The 27,744-nt window shown below is 38.4% G+C and overlaps 1 protein-coding gene across 4 annotated transcripts; it reads right to left on the bottom strand.

Annotated features, from left to right (window-relative positions):
* Positions 1–424: 424 nt before the first annotated feature.
* Positions 425–26,863, bottom strand: LOC120568354 (coiled-coil domain-containing protein 178). 4 transcript variants are annotated; one of them, XR_005640709.1, is made up of 23 exons: positions 26,699–26,863; positions 26,279–26,427; positions 22,896–23,032; positions 22,736–22,794; positions 22,564–22,643; positions 21,917–22,120; positions 21,590–21,810; positions 20,400–20,542; positions 16,948–17,101; positions 16,758–16,853; positions 16,358–16,494; positions 16,064–16,247; positions 15,882–15,944; positions 15,380–15,508; positions 15,165–15,278; positions 14,816–14,961; positions 13,868–14,027; positions 10,891–11,040; positions 7,618–7,752; positions 5,241–5,336; positions 3,053–3,144; positions 726–990; positions 425–548 (listed from the first exon to the last, which is right to left on the bottom strand). XR_005640709.1 is itself a non-coding variant. In XM_039815806.1 (22 exons), exons 2-21 carry the CDS (start codon positions 26,334–26,336, stop codon positions 3,100–3,102), a joined length of 2,511 nt encoding a protein of 836 aa, XP_039671740.1. In that variant the 5' UTR covers positions 26,337–26,427; positions 26,699–26,863; the 3' UTR covers positions 633–990; positions 3,053–3,099. The 4 variants fall into 4 exon arrangements, 3 of the variants coding, with proteins under 3 accessions (XP_039671740.1, XP_039671741.1, XP_039671739.1); XM_039815806.1 differs by lacking the exon at positions 425–548 and having other exon boundaries at positions 633–990; XM_039815807.1 differs by lacking the exons at positions 425–548; positions 726–990; positions 3,053–3,144 and having other exon boundaries at positions 4,684–5,336.
* Between the last annotated feature and the right edge of the window lie 881 nt (positions 26,864–27,744).

The following is a 27,744-nucleotide window of genomic DNA, read 5'->3' as shown; positions in this document are numbered from 1 at the left end:
GAAACAGTTACTATACAGTCTTTTAAGGGGTTTTGATCTGGATTCTCAGTTTCAGAGTCCCAGTAAACTGTAACTTTAACTGTCTGTGGCAGTGGTTTTACCAGTTTCTCATCTCCCGAGAGTAGCTTAGACACAAAAGGAACAAATGAGTTTACTTGAAGCATTGGTTTAATCTATAGAGGTGAGGGGAAAGTGAAAAGGTCAAGTTAAGGTGCAACATTTCTAACAGAAGCTCCAGTTTCTCGTGATGAATTTGCAAATTTGAACAAATTTATCACGTGTTTAATTGATAAATATTTTTTACATTTATGTTGATACTAAGACTGATTAGCGCGTGCTTGTCAGCTCAGATCAAAGTTAGTCAGAGATGATTCATAAAATGTCCACTGTGTAATACATTTGAAGCACTTATACTTGCCATTTAGGGAGTATGGGAGGCCTGCTGTTTTAAACCCCTAGATCCCCACACATGGCGTAGCCACCACAGACACAGCTCAGAGAGTCAGCCGGCAGCCGGGAGGTGAGCAGAAAGGAACAGGCGGTGTCTCCTTCAGAGTGAGCACAGGAGCGTGTGTGTATATACAGTCTGTGTGTGTGTGTGTGTGTGTGTGTGTGTGTGTGTGTGTGTGTGTGTGTGTGTGTGTGGTGTCATTTCTCAAATGACAAAAGGATACCAGTTGTGCAGTTCAGGTGGGAGGAGACATGGAGGTGGTATGGAGTCTCACCTGAGGGAGAGCCTGGACTGACTGGGACCAGGGCTGAAGTGGCGACCCGGAGATGTGTAGGGGCTGCAGGAGGCCACTGTGCTGTGGAGGAGGTTTTGGGGGCTGGTGGGAGAGAGGGGCTGCTGTTGCGCAGTCTCCCCAGCGTGATGCATCTACCTTCAGGGTGGCAGCAGGCGTGGAGTGGGGTGCGATGGAGCGAGCACGGGCTCAGTGGCGCGGTCACCTAGGGACGCTGAAGCTGCTGTAGCAGGACTGATAGTTATTCCTTGGGAGAATTGCAAGATGAGACCCATTGTATTAGCAACCCCCGTCTACTGAAACTGTATCAATGTTCTCAAGCCTTTAAAGAAAGAACTTGGGGTGCAAAATATCTGACTTACCTGAGAAACACAAAGCTGCATGCTTTAAAGTTGTATTTAACAAAATAAATACAATGAAGTACTATGTATAATCTCTCTTTGGAAAATAAAATGCAATACTAAACAAGCTTTCTCTAATTAATTATACTATTCTAAACTGTATGTTTCACTGTGAATCTAAATGACTGTTGTCAGTTAAACCTCAGTGAAATATATTCCATACTGATTTAAGGATTCTCAGACATTAAGCTTTTTCATTTCCAAGCCATACTTTTATGTTGCAACTGTTTGAGTCGTATGTTTTAGAAATTCTCTGTGTCTAATATGGTCAGCACTCCCAATTATTCACTCCACTGACAAGTGAAACAAATGGGACCAACCAGTGCATTCTGTATTATCTACACCCCTTGGATTCCCTGACAATAATTAATACAATGGCAAGCTGCTGTTACCAGCCCGACATGAGCTCAACAACATAAGCTCTCCCTTTCCAAGAGCTCTTGAGAGGAAATTACATCCAGCGCTGAGGTCATGTACATCGTGACCACTAGCAGCCGGGTCATATCATACTACTGTCTGTAAGCCTAGATCAGATAAAGGTCCTATTTTAGGGTGCTGTTAACATCGCCAGGTTATTACTCACATCATTAAACCATGAATGTAAGGTGCATGAAATATGTCAAGAATAATATAAATGTAGCCCTGACCAAAGAGATATGTATAGGCTTTAATAGCAAAGACTGTCCTGTATATATCAGGGAAGTTCATTAATATGCCACATGATCTTACTGAAGCAGCAGTGCTGACCACCTTGCTGCTATGGTCACACATTATGTAGTGTTACTTCATTTGCTCATAATACGTATTAACAGAAAAACAACATTACTAATATATCACATAAATAGCATGTACTGTATGTAAGCAGAATTAAGTAATTTAGGTGTATGTTTTTGCAAAAGAAACAAACACTAGTCTCATGATAAAACAAAATGAAATACATGCAGCTCCTTTTTTGGTTTAACAGTCAACTGACCAATGTCCTTTTAAAGAGTTGTCATGCAATCATAAGAACCTCTCTTACTTTAGCCTACGAGGATATTAACAGGGTTTTTTTTAATTATAGAGGAGCACATTCTCCTAACATCCATTAAAGGAATGCCATGCTAATTTTAAATCCTCGCAGCAGGCATTGGCATCAACAGAAGAAAAGTGGATGAGTTTCTCTTTAACAGCTGTAATTTGTGTTTTCCAATCACCATGCTGATTTCTGCTCATTATACTCCGGTTTCACACCGGTAAGTGAGCAAAGTTTGGATTGATTGACTCTAATTAACTAAAAAATGTTCCAAGCCATGGATTTATTATCATGCTAGCTAGCCACAAATGTCAGAGACTTTCACAAATTATTATCCTGTTAAGATAAATATCTTTGAAATCAAACGAGTGTGGCAACACAAGGAACACTTATTGTTATGCTGATGAATTTGTTTGGCATGTTTTCTGCCTAGTTCCACATTAAAGACTCACCTGGGCAAACACACTGTTCCAGTGTATTGTTAAGCTGTACAGTATGACTGAATGACAGACGCTGTAGTTACCTAAACTTTAAAGGAACACACTCTCTAAAAGCCTTCTGTGCTGTATAAATACTGAAGGGAATGGACAGTAGACAATGTCCATCTAGCATTGCAAATTGGCTATAACTGCTGTGGTGTGTGGCATAGGTCTATGCTACATACTTGTCCCTATAAAAATAAATACAAATATATAAATGTTTAAAATTATTTAGTCAACGTAAAATAAAATATTCTCTATAAAATAAAAGGTATTAAGAGCTAATATATGAAGCAGTGACGAGCTGCCTGGTCTACTCTATGTTAACAGAAGACCTATTCCCTCTGTGCTCCAAAACTTGGCAGCATCTCCCTCATTGATATTTTAGACACAGTAGCACCTCTCTCCACTCACATTCTTTCCTTGACTCCATCAGCTCTATGGCTCAACTCTCCACTTGCTCATGGACAAAAACAGGACAGTTTGAGTGGACACCTCCATTTTTCCTGATTTCAAAAAGAGTTTTGGTTAGCTTGAGAACAGAACGTTGCTCTGATTCACTCAGCTTCACGTCAACGATCAGAAGTGATCGCTGGAGTGAATCCAAACGAAACGGGCCCATCGTCTGCATGGTGGCGCCAGGCTGAAATTGAGAATCATGCTGCCTGTAAATCAGATTTTCCCAACATGTCTCTTGCAAAATCTGCCTATATACAAAACTACAAAGAAAATCATCTTAACCAGCTCTGATGTATCACAGAATACAACACAGTGAGACTTGGGCTGTATAGTCCATCCTCAGCTCACTGAAACAAGCATCTAACATAGAAGAAAATACATCTCAGCTGTCAAGTAGCCCCATCAGTATTTCCACAGTCCACCCTCTTTAGAGTAGCAGCCTTTTAGGTGTGTGCACTTTGAGGCACGCCTACAGATAAATGTGATGACATCTAGTTGTTGCTCACTTTCATTTATTTAGGGGATTGATTAGATGCAAAGAGAGTAGATAAATGTGATGGGGAGGCACTTTCATTTGAAATATTGCCATATAGTCTGTAAGGAATATAAAAATGGACTGAACATTTTTCTCTTCAAGGTGCTTTTGGAGATCTAGTGGCATCATGTGAGTAGTTAATATGAGATTGCGCATTAAAGCAATTATACAGGCTTATTATACATTCAAAATATGTATATATAATATATATGTATATAATATGTATATATAATATGTAATAAGTATATATATATATATATATATATATATATATATAAAATACTGTATATATATATATATATATATATATATATATATATATATATAAAATACTGTATATATAAAAGTGTGAATACTTTTTCTCATTACTATTTCTAATATTCCAATTGACTGAATAATAATAATCCTTAATTTGAGATAAAAGGCTATGGCCATGTTAAGACTCTAGAATGGACCGCGTTGCGGTCAATTATGTCTTTCTAATGTTGTTGTGTTCACACTGCCCCCTTCTGTCCCCACGAGTAGAAGAGGCATCCAGCGTATAAACAAAAACAACAGCATCTCTATCAACCACACCCGGACAGGAGAGGGCAACACATATCTCAAAGGAGCATTGGCCTTGAGAAAATCCACAGCATGTGTACTCTTTCAAAAATGTGACCATTCTTATTTATTTATTTCTATTTTTTTATTTAAATTAAAAACATGTAATGACTCTTAGGAGGTTTAGACTAGTATTGTTTATCGAGAAACAACTTTTAAACTCTATATGGAACAGGCATTAGTGTTGTGTACCATTAGTATGACATTGTTGCAACATGATGAAACAAAAATCTATTTTCTACCAGTACTAAATGTGATTGAGTTAAGATTCCAAATTGAAAACAGTGTTCCCCCAGGGTTCTTTAGAAAGCCAGTGGATAGTGCGCACACAACATCCTTTTGTGCACACTATTTACCCCTGGATTGCTTCAGGCTAATGTCTCAATAATTTTCACTCCTTTCTCAGGTCCTTCCCACAAAGGACTTAACTAATGATCCATGGACAAAATGAAGCATTTAAATTTATTCATTAATCATTCATCTCCAGCTCATTGAAAATGCTAAACTTCCACAAAATTAAGATTGAATATTGAAAAGTGATTGAGGGAGACAGCTCTCAGAGAGTGGAGGAGTGCGGGGAGCGGTAAGAAAAACAGGGTCTTTCAAGAGACAGTGGTCTTCACATGGGCATGGTCAAGGTGGCCAAGGTGTGCTAAGTGCTAGTTAAGGTCACAGGGTTTCACTAGTTGTAATTAGATCTTGAAATCTGGAGAAGCGTAGAATTTCTGTCAACACTGCCTGTAATTATTCTCTTTTCCAATTAATGGTGACATAGATTAATTATCTGATGAGGCAAAGCCAATTGCAATCATTCACCCAGCTAAAATTAGATCAGTCCTGACAGCAGCATGAAAGTCACCTGTTTCATTGTTATGGATTCGCTGCAAGTAAAGAGGGGGGGGATAGTGAAGCGTGCTAGGGTAAGTAAGTTGTCTGGTACAGGTGAATGTCCAATTACACTGCTTTTTGAACTGAAGGCATCTACTCATTCGATCCTGGACTGACTTGTTTGTTCACCCCGGCATCTTCAATGGTAGTAGAGTCATCTGTCAAGGATTGCAGGAATGCACAGATGAGCTGAATTTCTGCTGACAACCCCTCCTGTTTGAATAACAGAATAAATGAAACAAGCTCATTAAGAAAATGCTGTTTTTGAACAAAGGCAATATACAAACTCCTCGCTCTATCTGCATCCCAAACACAGCTGATGGTGAGTCTACATTTGTGAAAAGTAAAGTTACCATATTGTTCTTATTTTTGTGAAGGAGAACAAGAGGCTCCTGGTGAACCATGTCCAGGTTCAGTGCTCTTCTGTTTTAAAAACCTCAGCATCCAGTTTTTCTATTAAACTGCCTGGCACTGTCAACCAGCTTGGGAATCTGAACCGGCCTAGTCATGCAGAAATTCTCTGACTAACAATTATATCAGAAACAGGATCTTGGATTACAGTCCCCTGGGACTAGGGCAGTGGGCGTCTGCTCCAATCATTACTGGCCATTCAACAAGGCTCTGCACTGCTCTCCGCTGTTAGCCATTGTCAATTATGCCATCCCTAGTGTAAACTCGCAGAACACAAAGCTGAACTGCCAGTTCTGGCAGGAGTGTAACAGGATGACAGCCCACCGCCCTCCACTCCCACCACCACCCCCACCCACTCCCACTCGCCCACCCTAGGGTTCCCCGGCCTTCCTCCCCTCAAGCTACTTTTGAACAAACCATGCCATTTGGCTTCTGATTCAAGTACGCCTTAGCCGTGAAAGTGCGAACCTGACCTCTCTTATGTTCTGCTTGTGGGGTTAAGTGGACATGATGGATTAGTGTAGGCCTTGTCGGGATTCAGCCTGGTTCAACTCCAGTCACAAATGGTATCAGTTCTATCGATATCTTTATCTCTTTATTACAAAGTGGCAATGATATTGATAATCTATGTATCATGCAATTGTGAATCTCTGATTAGTAATCAGTAATTTGTTATGGATTATAAGATCACATTAAAGGGCTTAATATTAGGTAATCATGCAGATTGTGTGTTTATGCCTGTGTGTTTTTTATCTTTACTCATAAAGGTTGTTCTTTTTGGAGGATAGAGGCTGAGCTGGACTGTTCACGAGGAGCCTGTTTAAAGTGAGGGTTGCCTGCTCTGATGGACCCTGTGCTGAGCTGTGACGGGTGACGGTGTGGTGCGCTTGAATACACCAGCTCTTTTGTCCTTCACACTCGGCAGCTCTCTGATAGCTCCTCCCCCTGTGCCCCACTCCTCCCTGCCTTGAGCTGTGATCTGCTGGGGCCTTTTGAGGCTGGGCCACTGAGACATGGCTGCTCCCTGTAATGTCTGGACCAGACCCATCAAAAAAACATGTCAGCAGTCAGAGGAGGAGGAACAGAGAAGGAAACCACTTAATAGTATTTTCACTCGGCACTCCCCTGGAAAACCTCTAATCAAATCTGGGCATATTTTGCCTCCAGCATTATCTGATAAAGTTGAATTTTGGTGGATGACAAAAACAAAACAAGGATTTTCTCTTACACAAAAATAACAGATTACAAGTGACAAACATGGCTAGGGTTTCGGGATGACCTACTGTTGAGATAAAGAGGAAGTTAAAAAGGGAGGAAGTAGTAATGGTATGGTTGCATGCCACTTGGCTCTGCGGTAATGCTGGACAGGAGATTTCATAAAGATTCATCACTGTCCCTCTGTCCGCTTTGACCTCATCTCACATCACAGCACAGATTAGACACCGATTATCCTCTAATTGAAGAGCCTTACTTCTCAACCTTGCAGAATATGCTGCTACTCTTCTGCAAGACCGACAGAAAGTTATTCTGTTCACAAAGAAGAAGATATCTTCCATGCGGCGTAATGAACTCACTCTGAATTAGCCGTGAAGTCAAAAAACACCCTTGCTAAACAGACAACGGGCTGAAATGTTAATGCGATGGGACCAAACACAAAGTGTTGTGTATATAGAGTTATCGAGAGAGGCACACCCAGCCTTAGACGCGGGGTCACTGCATAGGCACTCTAGCAGACACATCATCCATCACATCACGTCTTTGATCTGATGATGAGTGAATGTATAGACTGTAATGTAACAGTGGCGTCTTTAACTCCACCATAGCAGTGAGGCACAAAGCCATGGTCGATGTTTGCCTGGCTGCCCTTGCTTGGCAAAGAAGACACAAGGCAACTGACTTGCCGGATGAGGCTCAAACAATGCCATGCATAACATGGAGTTACTGTAGTATGCAAAATAATACGCTTCCATCCGGTAGAATACCTAGACTGGGATAAAAGTTGAATAAAGGGATTTACCATTTAAATGAATAGTGACAGTTTGTGCAGTATCCCAGCCTGTTTTACATGTATATGTACAAATACCTGGGCTGTTTTTATTTTCTGGTCGGTCTCATGAGAAAGAGCCTGGCATCGGTCCAGTTCAGCCTGGCTGTAGAGGCTGCGTTGTTTGAAGTATTTCACCAAAGCTTTGTGCATCCTCTTCTGCAACAAAGAGAGCTAGGGGGAGAGAAGGCAGAGAAAAGGAATTGGTAAGGCAGGAGAGGAAATTAATGGCAGTGTTCAAGAAGAATGATGGAGGGGAATAGAGAAAGCAGTCAATAGCCCATTCTGCAGTACACGGGCCTGACAGGAATTTCACAGTCTCTTGGTTTCTCTGCCCACTCGTGTGCACTCATCAGAATCCAGTCACATCTGGCTGCCAGGATGGGGGGTTAATTTTCTCTAAATGCTTCAGCAGTTTTGTTCTAGCCGAGGCAAACTCTGTGACTGCAAAGCTGATGAGTAAAATATTTCTACTTCACCCAGTTTAACTTTATACCAATCCCCTCAAGACATATTTTACACATACACACAGAGTCATGAACCCCCCACTGAAACCAGAAATTATTCCTAGTCTCTTGGAAAGACATGCTGCTTGCTTTATTATTTTAACACAGTTTCAAGCAAAGAGGTTTAAATTCTGATAGATGCCATTGCTTTTCTTCCCCCTCCATCACTCTACTCTTCCTACAAAGCTTATCATTGCTTGGCACCCCCCCCCCCGCCCCCCAAAAAAAAAAAAAAAAAAAAAAAAAAAAAAAACCTCCGAAAAAAAAAAAAAAAAAAAAATATTTTTTTTTTTGTCTGCTTTAAAAAAAAAAAAACAAAAAACATCCACATAAACAAAGCAATGCTTACACGTACAGTAGAATCAAGAGGATTTTTATAAAAAGGCACATGCTGACAAGTGCTGTCAGATGCTAATTAATCATGCTTTTTTCATTTATAAATGAGAATTTTGCTTATTTGATTCATGTATTTATACTTGTTGCATTTTGATTAAGACATAATGCCATAATGTTTTACTACATTCTCTCTTTTAAAACAAAAACTATTATATCTAATATTAGATAAACCAGCTAAGGTGTGTCTTGATTGGACAATTAATAAATAGGACATACTTCTTCCACTACAAACATACAAAGCCAGGAACTGTTTTAAAATTATCAGTATCTGAAATACAAGTATATTAAAGCTGCAATCTGCAAAAAAAGGTTTAAGTAATACATGTTCTTATATCCCATGTTATGATGGAGCATGACAAAACATTAAAAGTAGCACATTTGCATTTATTAACATCTATTAAGAATTGCTGCTGATGATGGTTATTGTGTTTCACTACATATAAGTAGTAATACTGCAATATAGAAATAATAATGCATTGAAAAGGTCACTAAGTAAAAGTATGTAGGTATTATTAACAAAAGATGGTACACTTATTCTGCAGACAAATGGCCCTGTAAGTGTTACACTGTTATATATTATAGTATTTGATTAGTTTTACTGATGCTTTAAATTTAAATAGCATTTTACTGTGGTGGAGCTAATTTTTTATATTTTATAAACTGTTGGGCATATTTATACAGTGCTACATGTACTTAGTTACATTCCATCACTGACTAACATTCAAGGTATGTGGTTGGTAACAATTCACTCAAGATAAAGTAACAAGCTTGACACTAGATGCTGCACCTCATTAGCTGTAATTTAACATGACAACTTGTGGAGGCTTAATAAATTCAGCTTTAAAGGTAGAATTTTAACACGTAAATATCAACTACGGGTTGTGTTGCGATGGCTTGGAAAAGTTTAAATCACAACTATAAGCCCACTCCCAATCATTTAGTGTGTTTCAGGTTTCCATGTTTAGATGCTTTTTGTTTAGTTTTGGATGAAAAAGCAAGGTGCAAGGAAATGTATTTATATATTTTTTTACCGTACTTAATGCCAGTTTATATTTAAGGTGTTATGTGCTGTATAGTTGTTGTCTTAAAAGCATAGTATGGGTTGTTTTTAACTTGTCACTTGAACTATATGTTAGGAATGCCTGCTGTCAAGAATATATTTCAAGGATACTTAAGAGATGGTTTTCATTGTGTCCCTCACTTGAATATAATGAAAGAAATGACAGGCTCCCCAAACACACAAATGAATGTTTTGAGGCATCTCACACACATGCACTAATGTTCTGATCTCTGAAATGATCATGACAATGTTTAATGCATTTACCTTGTTGCCTTCAGTTACAAACAAACCAATTAATGGTAATCTTATTGTGTAATATACAGAGTGCTTGAATGTTCCTGTAAATCAGATTTAAATGTGATCTTCATTTCAGAAACATTGTTGATTATAAGCTTGTTATAAAAACTAAATTCTGGCATAAAAACACTAGCCGAGAGGCTGCTGTTATAGAAGTGTAGAGTTGAAACAAACAAAAATGGTGAAGGCTGAATCCAGAGTAAAAGAAAATCAGGCTTTGATCATGAGCGTGGAAAATCCTGTCCACAGGATTTTATTTTTGCATGCATTTTTCACTTGATAACATTCATGCAGTTAGATGAGGAATTGCTCAAGTAAAGGTATTAGTCATTTTTGGAACAAATAATATGAATTTTTTCATTGCAGGAGCAGTGTGGCTTCTTCCTGGCGTTATGCTTGTCATGTGTAATTCTATTCCAGTTAAATAGTGTCACAAACTATAAAGATTAAACAGTAAAATGCTGCTGAGTTGTCTCCCTCAACTAGTCAAGACCCCTGGTGCTATTTTAGCAGTGGAGGCACATTCATTGTCTGATCATAACATGTGTTTGTTGCTGACCCCTAACCAATGGTGTGTGTGTGTGTGTGTGTGTGTGTGTGTGTGTGTGTGTGTGTGTGTGTGTGTGTGTGTGTGTGTGTGTGTGTGTGTGTGAGCTGTGGTGAGCAGAAGCAAATTTGGAACACCCCGATAATAAAACGTTTCACCTCTGACCACCTTACAAAAACTATAATCAAGAAAATGTAGAAAGTATAGTATTTACATGTGCCATCAACCTCTTTCTTTACTCCCCTTGGTGGCAAAACTACATAGCTATCATTACATTATGTCACATCCATCATCCTCCTCCACTCAAGTTATCTCATCATTATTAGATTGCTGCAGTCACCTCCTTAGTGGTTGGCAAACTAAAACCTTCTTAAAATGACTGCCCATGCAAAGAAGGATAGCATGGAATAGAACATAAGATAACAGAGCAAAAATCCTAAGTCATAAAACATAATTAAAAAAGAGGGGGTGATAGTAAACATAACAAAGGGTTATATAAGCCGTACCTGTGTGTAATAATGAAAAGATTTATGTGTATGGTTATTCTTGCTCAATGCAGACACTGCCTCTTGTTTGGCCTCCATGAGGATCTTCTTAAGATCTTCGTAGTCGCTTGCCAGCTGTTTGTTCTCCTTCAGTGAAATTTGTAATGCTTCCTACACACACATGAAAACAAAAGGTTCAGGTAAAATGGTAAAGGTAAATAATATGTTTACAGTAGCTATGTAATAACCACCAAGACACAAGTAACTAACTGTAATTATTGTAATTGTGACATACCTACATTACATTGTGACTGGTGCTGATACAACCTTCTGTCTCACAATCCTAATCCTGATCAATTCAGAGCAGCTATCAATACCGGATATCGATCCAAAACTTTTCTTTGTCCCAAATTTAAACTATCTTACTTTAAACTTACTTACTTACTTGTATATATTTTACTGCTCAAAATTCACTGAAATCATGACATTTATTTACATACGGTAACATGAGGCCGAGCATCGCTGTGGTGCTAAAAAATTGATTTGGTGGCCATCTGTGACTAAATTAATGTAACAGATATGACAAACTCTGATTTTTATAGTTACATTAACAAAGAAACCCTGTTTAATGTGGATCAGTCACGCCATGGCCAATACCCGTTGATGAGGTCAAAATTGGCCGTGATACCGATCTGGTGTATCTGATTGGTGTATCTCTAACTGTCACCAATATACTAAAAAGGGACCTCTCACACCTTAATGTGAATTTTTACAATTAGAGCAATCAGCATTCACAAATGGATTTGTGTTAGTATGATGATCATTTTACCAATATGTTTGTAATCAATCAATAATCGTCCGGGCCATAATCGATTATTTCTGTTTAAAATTTTATGTATGCCTAACAACATTTCTGTTTACATATTCTGGTATGTTTTGCACATTCAGGAAGTGCCATGTGCTCAGTGCTGTAGTTTTATGTATCCAATTTATTTAGTATTAGAGCACTGCAGAATGTTTTGTTTTTGAAGCTATGAAAAGCTATGAATTAAATATCCTATATGGCTTTAATAGAAAAATGTATTTGACGCATTGCGATGCATCGAATCGAATTGAATCGCTGACATGATAATCGTAATCAAATCGAATCGGGAGATCAGTGAAGATTCACACCTCTAATATACAGTACTGTGCATACTGTATAGTAACACCACCCTGACCATTTAGAAGACACTTGTTGTACCACTGACCTGCTATGTGTGCGTACAAAACAATACATGCTCCCTGTATTTGTGTTGTTAATTAAGGCAAAATAAATAGCAGGGATACAACAATGGACACTTTTCTGGGAAATCAAGCATTAAATCAATCACAGTGAGTATGTCTCTCATGTCCTCTTTTCATTTGAACAATGTTCCCCAAGTACTGGATATGTGGCTGGTGAATATCTCAACTCTACCTGCAGACATAATGAAGTGTGTCTCTGCAGTAAAACAGAACAGCACTAAAGTGATGAGTTTAACCCAGCAGAAAGAGGGGCTGTAAACATGACAAATGCCTGCTATTGATTTCAGGTTTAATTACTCCATGCAGCACTGACAAAGCCCATCTGATGCTGTTGTGAAGTGTAAATGGAACAAATTACACTTCATTGCCCATAAGAAACTGATAGCGTTGGCAGTTTGCATTGTTTACTTTGTGCTCGCCAAACGACAAGCCCTGATCAAATCAAAAATGAGGTTCCATGTACGAAAGACGGAATAGAGATGACCACAGATTCCACAGGACTAACCAGTCAACCTATCTCACCTTGATACTATACCCTGTATTTGTATCTTTAAAAATAACCATCGGCAGGTTGTATTTAATACAGCCACATACTATTTCCCATCAGGCTATTAGCTTTACTGACCTGTATTAGAAAAGAGGAGCTGTGACCTACAGGAGCTTATAAGAGTCAGCACTTTTAGAAGAAATCTCTTTTATAAGAAATATATGAAAGAGTCTAACTATTCTGCTTCATGCACTGTGGTTTCTGAATGCACACTCTGCTTATTATGTTATGCTAATGCAGACATTATGTGTGCTTTATATTGGTCTCAATGATTAAAGTGACCAATTTCCCTCGAACTTCATACTCTCTCTGATCTTTTTATTTGGTGCGGAGTATTGTTGTTATATCATCTTATTTCGTCAAGTGAAAAGACTAAACCCTTTTTTGCATGGCTAACTTTTATCTGGCTAATGGGAGTTGTGTCTATGAGGAAGACTTCTAATTCTTAAATTGTCTCACACCAACAACTTCTTTAAAGTTGCTGCACTTGGATGCATGGCGGCTTAAGCTCCATTGCCTTTTCTTGTTTTGAACTAATGCATTCTTGATCACCGTTTAATGAAACTATATACCACATGGCGATTTCACATTAGATAAGCCATGTGAAACCCCCATCAGCAAAGAGGCTCTGGCTGGGGCTGATAATCCTGCAGATGAAAACCTTAAAATAAATAGGGGTTTCTCTTACAAAGTAGTGTTGAAATACATGCCATTTTGTGCAGTGTGCCCGTTTTTTTTAAGAGCCTATTTCTGACATTGATGTAAAAAAGTCCAGATTATATGCTTATTTGATATTCTGAACTATATGCTTAGATTTAAAATTGATGTTGAAAATGTTGGCCTACAGGTAACAAAACAGGCGCAGCATCTCACCACGACATGCATCATCAAATTCGTCCAGACAAAAGACTATAACAACAGTGAGTTGTCATTTGTGGGAAAAGCACTTAAACAAGATTGACCATGGCTTGTAATTTTAATTGCACACAGCTCTTTTCTCTGCATCTTAAGGGAAGTATTGTGACAAGCAATGTGCTGACACTAATCCACAAAAAAATAAACAATGAGATGGTTTTTTTTTTACAGCTTGTCTCTGATTCCACAGTATTTGACACAAAAAAATCATGTATTTACAGAAAGTAATACAAAACAACATTTTGTTACCTTGGTGTCTTCCATTTCCTTTTTTCTCGCTGTAAGATGAGCAGTGTGTGTCTGCATGGATCGCTGTGTTCGTAGTTGGCAGTTATTAATATCAGACTGCAAGGTGCTCATTATAAGAGCAGCTGATTTGTTTTTGAATTCCACCACATCAAAAACACTTCTGGAAGGAGAAATCAAACACATAAAAAAGAAAATTAGTTTTGAATATCATAAATATATGATTACTGGATCAATGGGCTGGTAATTATTTATAAGACACTGGTTCTCAACCTTTTTGAGTTGTGACCCGAAAAATGAGGTTGGTGTTCGCGACCCCCCCAACCCCTCGACAATAAGAAAGAGAGCTGCAAACCGGTGTAAACAGCTGTTTCTACACGCCTCCCCCTGCTGATTTTGAGTGATTTTTGTGAATGCTCGGATTAATAAATGTAAACAAATAATGCTTTGCTTTAATGACATTTAGTTTTAGCAGCTAGCACCTAGCCTTGTCAAATGTGCTCCAGGCTGTGTGGATTTATGATGTGTTTGTGACTTTTTCTCTCCCCCTGACCCGCCTTCAAACCCCTTTCTGTGTTCCAGGACCTCCTGATTTACACATGAAGCTCTGAATAGAACACATGAAATGTACCAAACTCACACAAAAGTGTACAAAACATTCCCCAGTCTAGAATATGTTATTTCATGTTTTTCTCCCCAACCATCTGGCGACCCCAAGAAAGTATCTCGCGACCCCCTTGGGGGTCCAGACCCCCAGGTTGAGAACCACTGATTTAAGAAATACTCATTTTGGACAAAGGTTGAATATTATCACATATATATATATATATATATATATATATATATATATATATATATATATATATATATAATCAAAGATATACTACAATTATTTAGAGAAAAGGTTGATTATGAGTTATATTGAGTAGTTCCTGTGTTTAACTAACTTACTGAAGTTCTGCTATGGCTTCTGGCATGCTTTCAACTATTTTTTCCATTTTATCTGAAGCAACCTGGTATTCTTCGCTCTTCTTTGTAAGGCCACTGATCCTGGCCAGGGTGTTGTCATATCTCTTTACAGTGGCAGTGTGTAAATCCTGTAAACAAATAGTTGCATTAATGTTGAAAAAAAATCCCTAAGTGCTTAGAGCGAGAGATGAGTTTGTTCAACAAAAGAATGACATGATAAATAGCTGTGACTAGCTTTGTGCTCAATGAGCTTTACAGAGTAAACCTGACTTGGCAACTGTTCTTTGACTCAAGAATTGCTTGATGTAGCCCTTAACTTTTCTTTTCTTACCTGAGCAGCTTTCAGGTGGTCACATTTGAGTTTTTTCTCCTTCTCAAGGTTGACTAATGTGTTTCCGTGTTCACGCTGAATCTTTTCCAAATCTTCGTTCAATTTCTTGATTTTCTATACAAACAAAATATCAGTCACAATTCTTTAAATTGTTGCTTTTTTAACTTAGAATTATCTTTAAAATAAGATAAATAATTATTACGCTTCATTATTACCTCAATTTGTGTCTCCAATTCCTTAGTTGCTGTGGATGCATCTTCAAATTCTTTCTGAAGTGTTTGGTTAGTTAGCTCTGAGCTCCTTTGCTGTCGAAACAATTCTTCATTTTTATTTGCACACTGACCCTGATGCAAAAGAAAAAACAAGACAGAATGTCATTATCCTGAAGTCTTAAAACATTTACAGGGGGTAAAAACAGTAACAGAATATGTAACGAGTGTGGGAATGTATAAAATTATGCAATTGAATACAGCCGGGCATTTAAAACTATCTTTATGAAACGTATAATGTTCCATTTTTATTGAGACTGTGCTTTGTGAAGCTTGACCTCTTCATACCTTTCATCATAGCTATACGCTAATACAATCAAAGTGTTCCACAGAAACTGAAAAAGTAAAATACAGTGATATATTTTGAAGATTTCAATTTAAGTCTACTTTGTTTGCATCACAATTTTGTCACTATATTTTTCTTCTGTGAAGCGCCTCATGAATTTACCTTCAGTAGTTCCAGGGCAGTCATCTGACCTGTCAGATCTTTCCTCAGGGTTTCAATCTCTTTCTGTAGAGCATAGATAGAGCCCTGAATAACACTGAAGGAAACATTTGGTTTCTGACATTTCCCTTACAAACTGTGACCCATGCAGTATACATAGAATGTGTACATATGTTGTCACTGACCCTGGCTCTCTGTTCTTCCATGAAGGTGAGCTGTTCCTGCTCTTCCAGTTTAGTCTGGGTGACACTGTGCCTGGCTACAACTTGGGTCACTTCCTCCTCGGCCTTTTCCCACTGCTCGTCATTGTCAATGATTTTCTGGAGCATCTGCTTCCTCTCCTCATGCATCTGCTTCACTGCCTTCTTGCTAACAGAAATCACACAGAAAAGTAATGGTAGGTTGCCTACTACTGTGTATAGTAAAACCAAATATAGGATATTGTATGTTTCTCCACGGGTTTGGCTTTGATGCTGTACCTCTCAGACATTTTTATCTTGTGGTCTTCTACATTCTGTTCATACTCCATGTTTTCTTTACGAAGAGCTGCATAAGCATTACGCTTTGAACGGAGCTGCTCTTCTACGCAGGAAACCTCTGCTTCCCCATGAAGTCTCTGTGGATAAAATAACATACAGTGAGCCGCTGAGTGGATGCACTTATCCAAAACACCTTACAGTGCCATGAATTCACACATTATTAGCATGCATAACTCCAGTCCAATTGTAGCGTGGCAGTTATGTGCCATGCACTACACAATATACTATCAAGACACACATAAGTAGACAAAAGCAGCACCGACATTATAAAGAAATGTCCATGACTGGACATGTCCATGATTTTGTGACATGATTTAAACATCATTGTGACAATACTTACAGTTTTCTCAATGTCTTCTTGCTGTGCAATCAGTTTCTCTTTTAATTTCTTAATCTTTCGCATTTCATCCTCAATTTGAAGTTTCAATTGCAAAATCTGTTATAAAAGGGGAAAAACATGAATTTTACTACTTTTGTAAACTGTTAAACGTTACCTTTTTAAACATTAAAATGTAGACGATATCAGTTACCCGGGCGTTTTGAGTTTCTTCGAGCTCAATCATTTCAGGGATACGTTGTGTTGTGGCCGCGCACCTTTCTTCTGTAAGAGCAACCGTCTTTTCAGCATCCTTTATTTCAGCAAATAGACCTTCCTCAAGCTTCTTCAACTGGTTTAATTCTTCCCTGAAGAGAAAACCATTTTTCTCTCTTGTTATGAAGTTGGCAAATTAAAAGCAGTTTTTGAAATCCAGTGCTTATTTACTTAAGGACTCATGATACTCGGAATAATGCAAGAGAATCATCTACAACACAGTATGAAAAATGTAAATGAATAGGAAAATATACCTTTAATTAAGTTATTTTTTTAAATTAAACCTATATTGATTTTTTTTTACTACAGAATTTTTAATACAGTTGATATGAAACATGAACTGGTCTGGACTTTGTCAGCATCAAAGAACAAATTTAAAACGTTAACATTAAAATCATGCTGAGCCCATTCTTTTTTTGCATATCAGGACACCTGTATTCAAATAATAAGTCTGTTGAATCAGTGGTTAGGTCCAAGACTGAGACTTTTTATCTGGTAATGCAGCATCAAGAATAAATATTGTTACTGTGGTTAAGTGCAGTTTAATATACCTTGCACACTGACTCAGTTAAATGTCCTATGACATGCTGCTTTTTGGATGCTTTTATATAGGCCTTAGTGGTCCCCTAATACTGTATCTGAAGTCTCTTTCCCGAAATTCAGCCTTGGTGCAGAATTACAGCCACCAGAGCCAGTCTCACAATGAGCTTTCCTTAGGATATGCCATTTCTGTGTCTGTAGCTTTAAATGCTATTGAGGAGAAGAGAGGAGGGGCAAGGTGAGGGTGTGGCCTTGACCAACTGCCATTTTGCTCCTTTGCAAGCCATGCTGTCTCTCTCTTTCTCATGGGAGGGCCAAATTCTCTGGGCGGGCAAAGCAGAGAGAGGGGAGGTAACCTTGCTCCTTATGACCTCATAAGGAGCAAGATTCCAGATCGGCCCATCTGAGCTTTCATTTTCTCAAAGGCAGAGCAGGATACCCAGGGCTCGGTTTATACCTATCACCATTTCTAGCCACTGGGGGACCATAGGCAGGCTGGGGGAACGCATATTAATGTTAAAGGTCCAATATGTAATATTTGTTCTGTAATAAATCCAAAAATGACACCAATGCCTCATCAGATATTAAGGAAACATGTTAAGCTGAAATACTATCTTTTCTGACAACAATGCTAATGTCAGTATTTTTTCTTTTTGAAATTTACATTCCGTGACGGAATTTCTTTAATTAAACGGATTTCTGTTTATGTTTTGATCTGTGTGTTGTTATCAACGGCCCAGTTTGACAGCCAGGCCGGGTTGCCAGATATACCTGTAAAAAACGTAAACCCAGCGTGCTACAGCTATAACGGTAGTACAGCCATGAAAGCAGCACACAAACGAACAGGATAAATGGAGATAGATTCTACCCGACCTAAAAAAACAGTTGCGTGACCAGAGACGTAACAACCCCCTGGTAAATATTGGAGATGTATTTGAAAGATGGAGACAGCTTAGATCCCAAAAGGACGCAGTATTGGCTTATTTCCTTCTGAACAGGTAAGCATAGCTTCAGGCTAATTTATCACAGCCACTAGGGACGGACATTTTAGGTCATTTCAACATTTGTGTACTCACATTGAATTATGTAGCTAGAGTACCCGAGTTGGTTACTCGCAAAAACAATTGAGACATAGCCAGTAAAGTGATCCCGACTGGTCCTGGCTAACGCCGCCATGCTAACCCTGCTAACGTTACCGGGAGGACCAGGCAAGCGGGCCATGGCTGTTTACAACGTGTAGTTCCAACCCGGTCTCACGGCAGTTCGTGTAAATATCAACGTTATTCGTAATCTATTGATACGTGTTCACGGAGACGTTTTTCTCATTTTTTACGTGTAAATGTCACGTTATTTTCGGCGGAAAAGGAAGCTCCATAAGCCGGGAGGCGCCCGCGAGGCGGCCCGCAAGGCGGCCCCGCTGGGGACGTGCTGGATGAGGCGGCCGGGAGGCGGCCGATTCGTGTTGTCCGCCAAGTAAAAACCGACAAAAACGTCTCCGTGAACACGTATCAATAGATTAAAATAACGTCACATTTACACGAACTGCCATGAGACCGGGCTGTTCAGTCGGCATGGTGGTGGTATTTTTAGCGGTTCCTATTGTAATTCTAAGCCAAGGAAATGTGCCTGACTGGCGTGTGGAGAGGACGGTAAGGCTGTTGTGTTTTTAGCGGTTCATACTGTAATTTTAAGCCGAAAAAGTGTGTCTGTCAGTTGCTTACAGAGCTCCGCGTGAGCACGGGCTTTTATGACTGTCAATATAGCCAGCATCTAATGTTAGCTACTCCGCTGTGCTGTGGAGTAATGTCTGGCTATGTGAGACTAGCATCTAACGTTACTCTGCTGTGCTGTGGAGTAATGTCTGGCTATGTGAGACTAGCATCTAACGTTAGCTACTCTGCTGTGCTGTGAAGTAATGTCTGGCTATGTGAGACTAGCATCTAACGTTAGCTACTCTGCTGTGCTGTGAAGTAATGTCTGGCTATGTGAGACTAGCATCTAACGTTAGCTACTCTGCTGTGCTGTGGAGTAATGTCTGGCTATGTGAGACTAGCATCTAACGTTAGCTACTCTGCTGTCGTATATATCTATGCTCTGCTGTGCTGTGGAGTAATGTCTGGCTATGTGAGAAAAGCGTCTAGCAACATTGTTGTGAATGCTGCGGTCTCAGCCTGGCAACCCCCGTGAACTTCGAGTCTGGGCAGGAGGGGGCGGGGGAAACGACTCTCCAGTATTTTGAATTGGTAGTGCAGTAACTATTTTAACCGCTAGCTGCCAGTATTACATACAATATTACATATTGCACCTTTAAAAAACCTCATCAAGTGAAATTATCATGCCATGGGACCTTTAAACTGTTGACCATATCTTTGTTTGAGGTGTCCTGTTTTATGACTTTAACATACACCTGCCAGCCAGACTGAATCAAGTGATTTCAGTGGCATAATCTATACAAAAATGCTTTCAATAGGAATTACATATGAAATGTTCAATGATTGTGTGGTTATTTAGCATTAATGATGCAAAAAGGATAAATACATTTTCCTGTAACTTCCTTTGTACTGTACTTTGATAGTGTACTGTGCATACAATCTAAACGAAATCACAGAATAAATGCATTTAGAATGAACAAATCCACAAGAATAAAACACAGTCATACCAGATAAAAAAGAAGCCACAAAACAAAAGGACAGAAGCCACAACTATCCCACCAATTCAAAGTAAAAGTCACCAATGATACTGAGTGTATATTAATGAGTACATTTTGTTTTATGGAAGATGTCTCCTGTCTCAGTTGTCCTACTGTGATGGTGAAGCTGTTTGTTTTCACTGCACAGGATAGATACTCACAATCTGTTAGCCAGCAGAGTCTTCGCCGCCAACAGTGCATAATCCAGTGATATCTTTTCCTTTTTGGTCTCCAGCTCCATCTTTTTAAACTCATTCTGAACCAGTTTGAAATCACTTTTTGTTTTTGAGTATACTTCATCAGCCTAAAAAAGAAGGGGGGAATCATGGGCTTATTAGTTTCCACAGATATTGTTTTCGAAGACTTTCATAAAGGTACTGATATCAAAGACAATACATTATCCTGTTATCCAATCATACCCTGTCGAAACTTAATATTCTAAATCCTATACCTATAGTAAGCCACTGCCACAAGTCAACAGTGAGGCTATGCACTAGAAGGGTTTTTACATTTTTTCTTAGTTTTGGCAAATCTTAGAAAATACAGAAATCTAGCCTAGCTATTAACCTTGGGCTTAGCCTGGGTTTAAAGATTAAAAATTGAATATCAGAGCCCAGGATTACCATCTTCAGAACACTCACAGCAATTACTTGTTGATATGTAATTAAAAAACAAACATGAAATTTGTTCTGAGTCAGTCTGGTATTTCATTCAGCAACCATAAAGCTGCAATGGTTTAGATTCCAAGTTGACCTCTCTGTTGCTTCCTCATCACTCATCTCTCTATTAGTACACTTTCATAGCACATTTGATTGTGGGCATTAAACTCGAAGTGCAGATGAGGCTGGATTTGGTAATCATCAATGTTGCTGCATCCTGACTTGAACAAATTAAATTAACAAGGAGAAAAGCTTAATTAAAATCAGGGAATTATCAAAGTTATTAGGATTCATCATCTGGGGACCATGAATGTCTGTACCAAATTTCATGGTAATCCAGTCAATTGTTAAAATGGAATGATTTTACTCGATCAATGTGTTGGATGGACCAATGGACCAACAAACATTGCAATCCCTAGTGCCATGCCACTTGTGGATTAATAATAGAGTTAAAAAAGAGCGAGTGGGTGAGTGAGATAGAGCCTTATTACCTTATTTGGTGCTTATTTTATTGTGGTTATTTGTTAATGTATAAAATGCACCAGAATGTGGTTAAGCACGTATCTGTACGGGACTACCACCAAAGACAGAGCTATTAATTAACCATAGCCCTGGTGTCCAGCCTTTCTGGGTTTGAAAATAAAAACACAGAAATTGTTTTTAAAACAAGAATAAATCAAATTAGAGGTTACCTCAGCTTGTGCAGTGTTGATTTGATTTATGATGCCTCTCTGGAGGGCCAGGTTTTCATTCACAATGGGAATTTGTTTTTTGGCAAAGTTAATGTCCTCATGTAAGGTCTGGTTCAACACTTCAGTGTGTGAAAGTTTCTCCTGGGCTTGGTCAAGTTTCTCTCTTTCCAGTTTGAGCTGCCACTTTAGTTCAGTGATGTCTCTAATGCAAGCTTCGTGCTCTAGAAAAAAAAGCAATAGTCAAAAATGAATTAGTTTATTCATTGTACAAGAACAACAGCACAATATTTTTATGAGGAGATGATAACACACATCTAAGTCACTGACCTTTTTGGACTACAAAAGAGTGCTCTTGTTGCTTCCACAGTGAAATACTGTCAACTTTGTTCTCCAAAAATCTTTTTCTTCTCTTCTCTTTGTGGAGAGCTTCCTCTGCATACTGCCGATCAGCCTCCAGCCGCTCAATCAGATACAAAACCTCTCCAAGGACTTCATTTATCTTCTTCAATAGTGGCGATAAAGGACAACTTTCTAGAGGATGACAAACTTTACAAGATTGGTACAATGTATTGTACTGTATCATCATTTTCTACTCAATAAGCAAAAGCCTAAACAAGTAAAATTATGTTTGCAAGCTATGTTAACATAATATGACTGACTACAAAGTGCAGATAAACATAAACTTGATCCAGGGTATTCTATTACCAGGGTGAATACTTGATGGTATCTAATCAATTATTATGTCGACAAAAGATGTGAACCAGTAACTGGGACTGGTAGGAATTATTGTCTCCATGACTCAAACATCTTATCCAACCTAGAGCTTCTCCAAGTAAGTGCACACTACACACTTATGTGTTGCTCTTTTATTTTCAGCATTAGGGGCAGTGTTTGAATTTCTATTGCATAACAAAAGTGAAGACAAAATATTACAAAAATTACTTTTTGCCATTTAAAAAGAAAAAAGGGGTCACCGCTTGCACTAATTGCGATGCCTTCGACGAACAACTCCGTAGACGTCACTGATTCAGTATCTGAGTCTCTGGGCTGATATCTGTTAAAAAGGAGTTAAACTCATGTCGTGTTTTTACGTCCAACTGAATATAACAAAAATAAATAATGAATCAAAACAACAGAGGACCTCACCTTAAAGTTTTACGGTATTGGTGCTTGTCCTGATTGATCAGTGGCTGATATTTTCCAGGCTGGTACAAGACAAAAAAATGCTTTTAAATAGATGTTTACTCATATCTGATATTTGTATTACAATCTCTCACAGGTCTGATCACATCTGACATCAGTTTACCTGTTGACACCAATTTTCCACTGTCATCTTCAGCTCTTGGATATGGTAAATGGCATTGTTGACACATGGCGAGGGACTGTTGAGCAATGCACAAGTGCGACGTCTACCAGAGCAGACCGCTTGAAGATCTGCTTGATCTTGAGAAACACAAAATATTGAGATCTGTAAATACATCTTTAGTTCATCACGAACAAAATGCTTTCAGAGAAGCAATGAAAAGCCAACCCTAGCTACAGATGTCCTTAATACATAATGGCACAAAGCCCTCAAAACTATTTTATAATTACCACACTGATGAACCATCTCTCAATGAAAAAACAAATCTGAAGACAACAGACTTTTGTTGGAACAAATGCTCACCCTACTTCAGTAACTTTATTTTGAAAAGTAATTATAAAAATGTATTTGGCTGTGAATAAACTCTGCAATACATTGGAAGCATCAGTGAGAGAGCAGAGACAACTCATTTGAAGAAGACATACCCAAGGGCACAATTCTTGGTGATGAAAGGACGCCATCTGGCTGACAAAATGGGTAAGAAGCAGTGCAGGTGGCAATACTTCACATGAAATAATACTGACTTAGTCTTTTGTCTATAGTATAGTACAAAGACATGTCAGTAACCTTTGGGCAAATTCAAAATGTGGAGATTACTGAAGACCAAGTTTATGTTAGTGGCTAAATGTTTCCTGTACTGTATAATATTTCAATATACAGTAGGCCTATGTGAATGCTACCGCAAACACTACTTTTTATTCAGTCCCTCAATGATTAATTCAAAAAGCCTAGACATAGTATAACAGTATATCAGTCCATCACAGTTTATTAAATTATTTTCTGCATTATTTTCTCATTCATCTGTCTTATACTGTAATCTGTAATGTAAAACAGTAGGTAAGATGGAGGTAGTCTATCGACGACATTTCATTTCCGGGATTGTTCAGGTGCCGCCGGAAATTCCGCCGGATGTCCCTCATTTCGGCTGGATGTCCGTTACCTTCCGCTTTCTTTGTGTTGGCAGTCTAAACTCCGGTGGATTTATGAGGACTGTGGTTAACTGCTCCTCAGATCTCTGCAGGGTAAATCCAGACAGCTAGCTAGACTATCTGTCCAATCTGAGTTTTCTGTTGCACAACTAAAACAACCTTTGAAGGTACACATGTTCCACCAAAACAAGTTCCTTACCGAGGCTATTTTGCAGCAGCACCGTTGCTCGGTGATTGTTTTAAAGAAATGCCAATAAACCAGAGCATGTTTTTCTCCCATCCCGGAATGCTGTGTGGACTAGCCAGACCCTCCTCCGCAGTGCCGTGGAGGAAGGTCTGGCAATGCGAGACTAAGATGGAGGTAATGTTTTTTTCACTGCAGGGCCCACAAGAGAGAGGGGGAGAGAGATGTTCACAATAGGCAATACCTTTAATTGATTTAATTTAATTTAATTTATTACATTTTCCAGTATTTTATTTTGAGGGCCAACTTGTTGCTGTCATTGTCTAGATGTATGGGATAAAATGGATGGATTGTTTTTCTCTGTGCTCAAACTGCTCCTATCACCCGTGGGTATGTGCTGAACTTTGCAGGGTCAGTACCCGGCCCTGGATAAAGTGTCCGCCCACAGATTCAGCTGAACATAAATGTATGCCACTGAAAGGAGGACCAAGGTTACGCACACCCATAAGAGCATCTTCAATTGTCACAAGTGGTGGTATGATATGCACCACCAGGTGATCATGCACTTGTCTTGCCAGCAGTGCCATCGTGGTGTGACATGTGGTGTAGCCTATAACCTTTTTAAGGACAGCATCACATGTTTGGGGTTGGCCCAGTCATAACAGTTAGACAGGTAAATGATCACCTTGCAGAGATACAACCAAAACTGTCAAAGACCTGTAGACAAACTAGAACTCTAATCAGTAAGAAATATGTCACTGTATGTGAGACTATTGAACCTTTCCCAACTGAGATAACATTTATCCTGCCATGATGATCCAATAATTAGAACAACGGCTAGTGAGTGAGCTTACTCAGACCAATAGCCTACAAGAACAGTCAAGGAAAAAATGTGGGGACACCAGAAATGACGGCCATCTGTTGCTGAGCAGTTTAGATGAATAACACACAGTGAAAGAACAAAGTGGGGTAGGAAGGTGGTGCAAGCAATATGTCACCAGTGGGCTGAAAAAGCTCTAAATCATACTGGCAGGGTGTATTATAGCCACAGAGCAGGCCCATGTGAGTCTGAGGACCAATTCACAAAGTTACAGTACACCTGTCATTTCACTAATGACATTAGATGTTTAAATGTAATTATCATAACAAATTATGCACCACCCTAATATAATTTCTGTAGTGCAGTCCAGTCAGTACTCTGTACAGGCTGGACTTTGTGTTTACTCACTGTACTGGGACAGGTTTGGTCTCCAGATGAACTTCATATCCATAGACAGCTCAATAAATACTACATTAAGTTGTGTGTTAACCTAAAAACGACTGTGAAAATTAATTTTGTAGACTGTGACCACTACTGATTAGTTTCTGTCATCCATATTTGTTTGTAGTTATTTTCCTATTGACAGTGTCCATATGTTGTAATACAGTATCTCCATCAGAATTTATGTCTATTTAGATCTAAGAAAAAGAAGTTGGTCACACTTTATAATAACTATCATTAATAAATGGTACATTTATAGTTAATTAAACTGAAGTTAAGTTATTTTTCTGATAACAAATAATGGAATAATAATTAATAATGTTTACTTATTATTAGTAATGCTATGATTTATGTTAGTTTAACAGTCTATTGTTGCACACATCATAACAAGTTATATATAAAATTAAAGTATCATGTGTTAATGATTACCAAATTATTTTTAAACCTTTTGTAAACCGTCAATAAACATTGTTTGGATGGCTATTATGAAGTTGCAACTGATGATTATAATACCTTGCTAATGGTTAATAAATACTTTGTAAAGCATCTATAAACATTTAGCTATATAGCTATTATCAGTGCACAAACATTCAAATAATCACTTCTTTTATTGATCACCAATAAAGAGTTAGCTAATGGGGCCAAATTAATGTTACTTGATGTTTTATAAACCACTTATCTGTGCAAATAATGTTTACATAACAGTTTTTAACCACTGACAATGTATTAACTTGCTAGCTAGCTATCTATCGAAAGGTATGAACTAATTATTCATTACACTAAATGAATGATACAATAACATATATTTAACACTCATGCCACTCCATTGTTTGTTAACAGTAAAATAAAATAAATATTAACTAAAGTTTAATTAACTATCAATTTACCATGTATTAATGAGGGTTATAATAAAGTCGACTTGTTTACCGTTTACACAATTAAATCTTCTCACCTTGCTGACTAGGTCGTCCTTCCCTTGATGGGAATCTAAGCGGTTCAACGTCTGGCATCGCTGAAACTTGTCCGATGGGGAAAAATCACCAGTTTAAACTCCACCGTCGTGTGGAAACGTAGAGCCGATGACATTCAACATTAGCTAACCTGTTCATTTTGGGGAGAAATGCAATTGTTAATTATGGGTTTTATGTACACATTAGTTAGATGATGTACAACAAAGTATAATATCTGCTGTTAATCTTTCGGACAAAGTTAACGTTGGCTAAAGTTGCAACTGATACCTTCACTCATCTCGCTCTCTTAGCTAACGTTAAATTGACGGTTAATTAACTTAGCTAATGACATATTAATGAGCAGGGGGGGGTTGTTGTCATGGCAGAAAGAGAAAGCGAAAAATGGAAGGCTATCAACTTACTTGTATTAATACACCTTTGACTGCCAGCTATTTAGCTAGCTAGCTATCTTGAAGTTTGTTATTGTTCTTCTGAGTGACGACGCTGCAGCTGACCTGTAAAAAAAGTTGACTTTTATTAAAGTTTTCTCCAAATGAATCAACTGAAGTTGCAACTTACTGTCAATCTTCTGCTCAGTGTTGCTTAGCAACAAGGGGCTGCGCTTGGAGAGGGTAAGTTGCGTTCAAGAGCAGCAATGAAGGTGAGTGCTTTTGTTTAGTAGCACCAGAGACGGGTTAGAACCTTATATATATATGTCAATGGTTAGAACTTCTAACCCGTCTCTGGTTCTAACTTAGAAGTATTGGTAGCAGTGGCACAAGTGGTGTTTCCTACTCGTTTCATGCGAAGTTAGGCACATTTTGTTGAGGAATAGAAACATAGAATCATAGAGGGGGTAGAAAATGAAAAAGTATTTATTTTATTTTAGCCAATGTTAGTTAGGCCTTCTGTTGTGTATAGCCTATGGTAGGCCTATGTGTAAACACATGCATAGGCCACAATTATAATGATAACATGCTACAGTAGCTATACTCTTACAGTAAGGTACGATATGTTTATCTTGATTATCGTGGGCTAAAAATCCAAACTTGAAATTCAAATGTTATTTAATTTGTCTTGGACACTTTTGTAGGCTACAAGTCTTTTCAGATCTAGACTAAAGTTGCATAGCATTGGTTTGCAATTAGATCTTTGAATGTTTCTTTATAAGCGTTGCACAACTCATATAGGCTACGTAGCCTATATGAGTTGCGCAACTCATATATGATTTTGCCAATGACTGTACAGTCATTGGCAAAATCATATAAAAACAATACAACCCTTAAATTAATAATGTTCCTTTTTTATTTGGGTGTAAAACCTCTGCAGACTAATGGTTATCTTTTATTTATTATTTATTTATTATAGTAGTTGGGGTTACAACTCAAAAAATATATGTAGCCTATATGTGTTGTAGGTTACAATCCAAATGGGAAATGACAACAAATTAGTGAGTCTGTGTCTATCT

Source organism: Perca fluviatilis, chromosome 11 (assembly GCF_010015445.1).
Source record: "Perca fluviatilis chromosome 11, GENO_Pfluv_1.0, whole genome shotgun sequence".
NCBI classification, from domain to species: domain Eukaryota; kingdom Metazoa; phylum Chordata; class Actinopteri; order Perciformes; family Percidae; genus Perca; species Perca fluviatilis.
The sequence above is the reverse complement of the archived record's forward strand: the minus strand, read 5'-3'. Positions and strand labels throughout refer to the sequence as shown.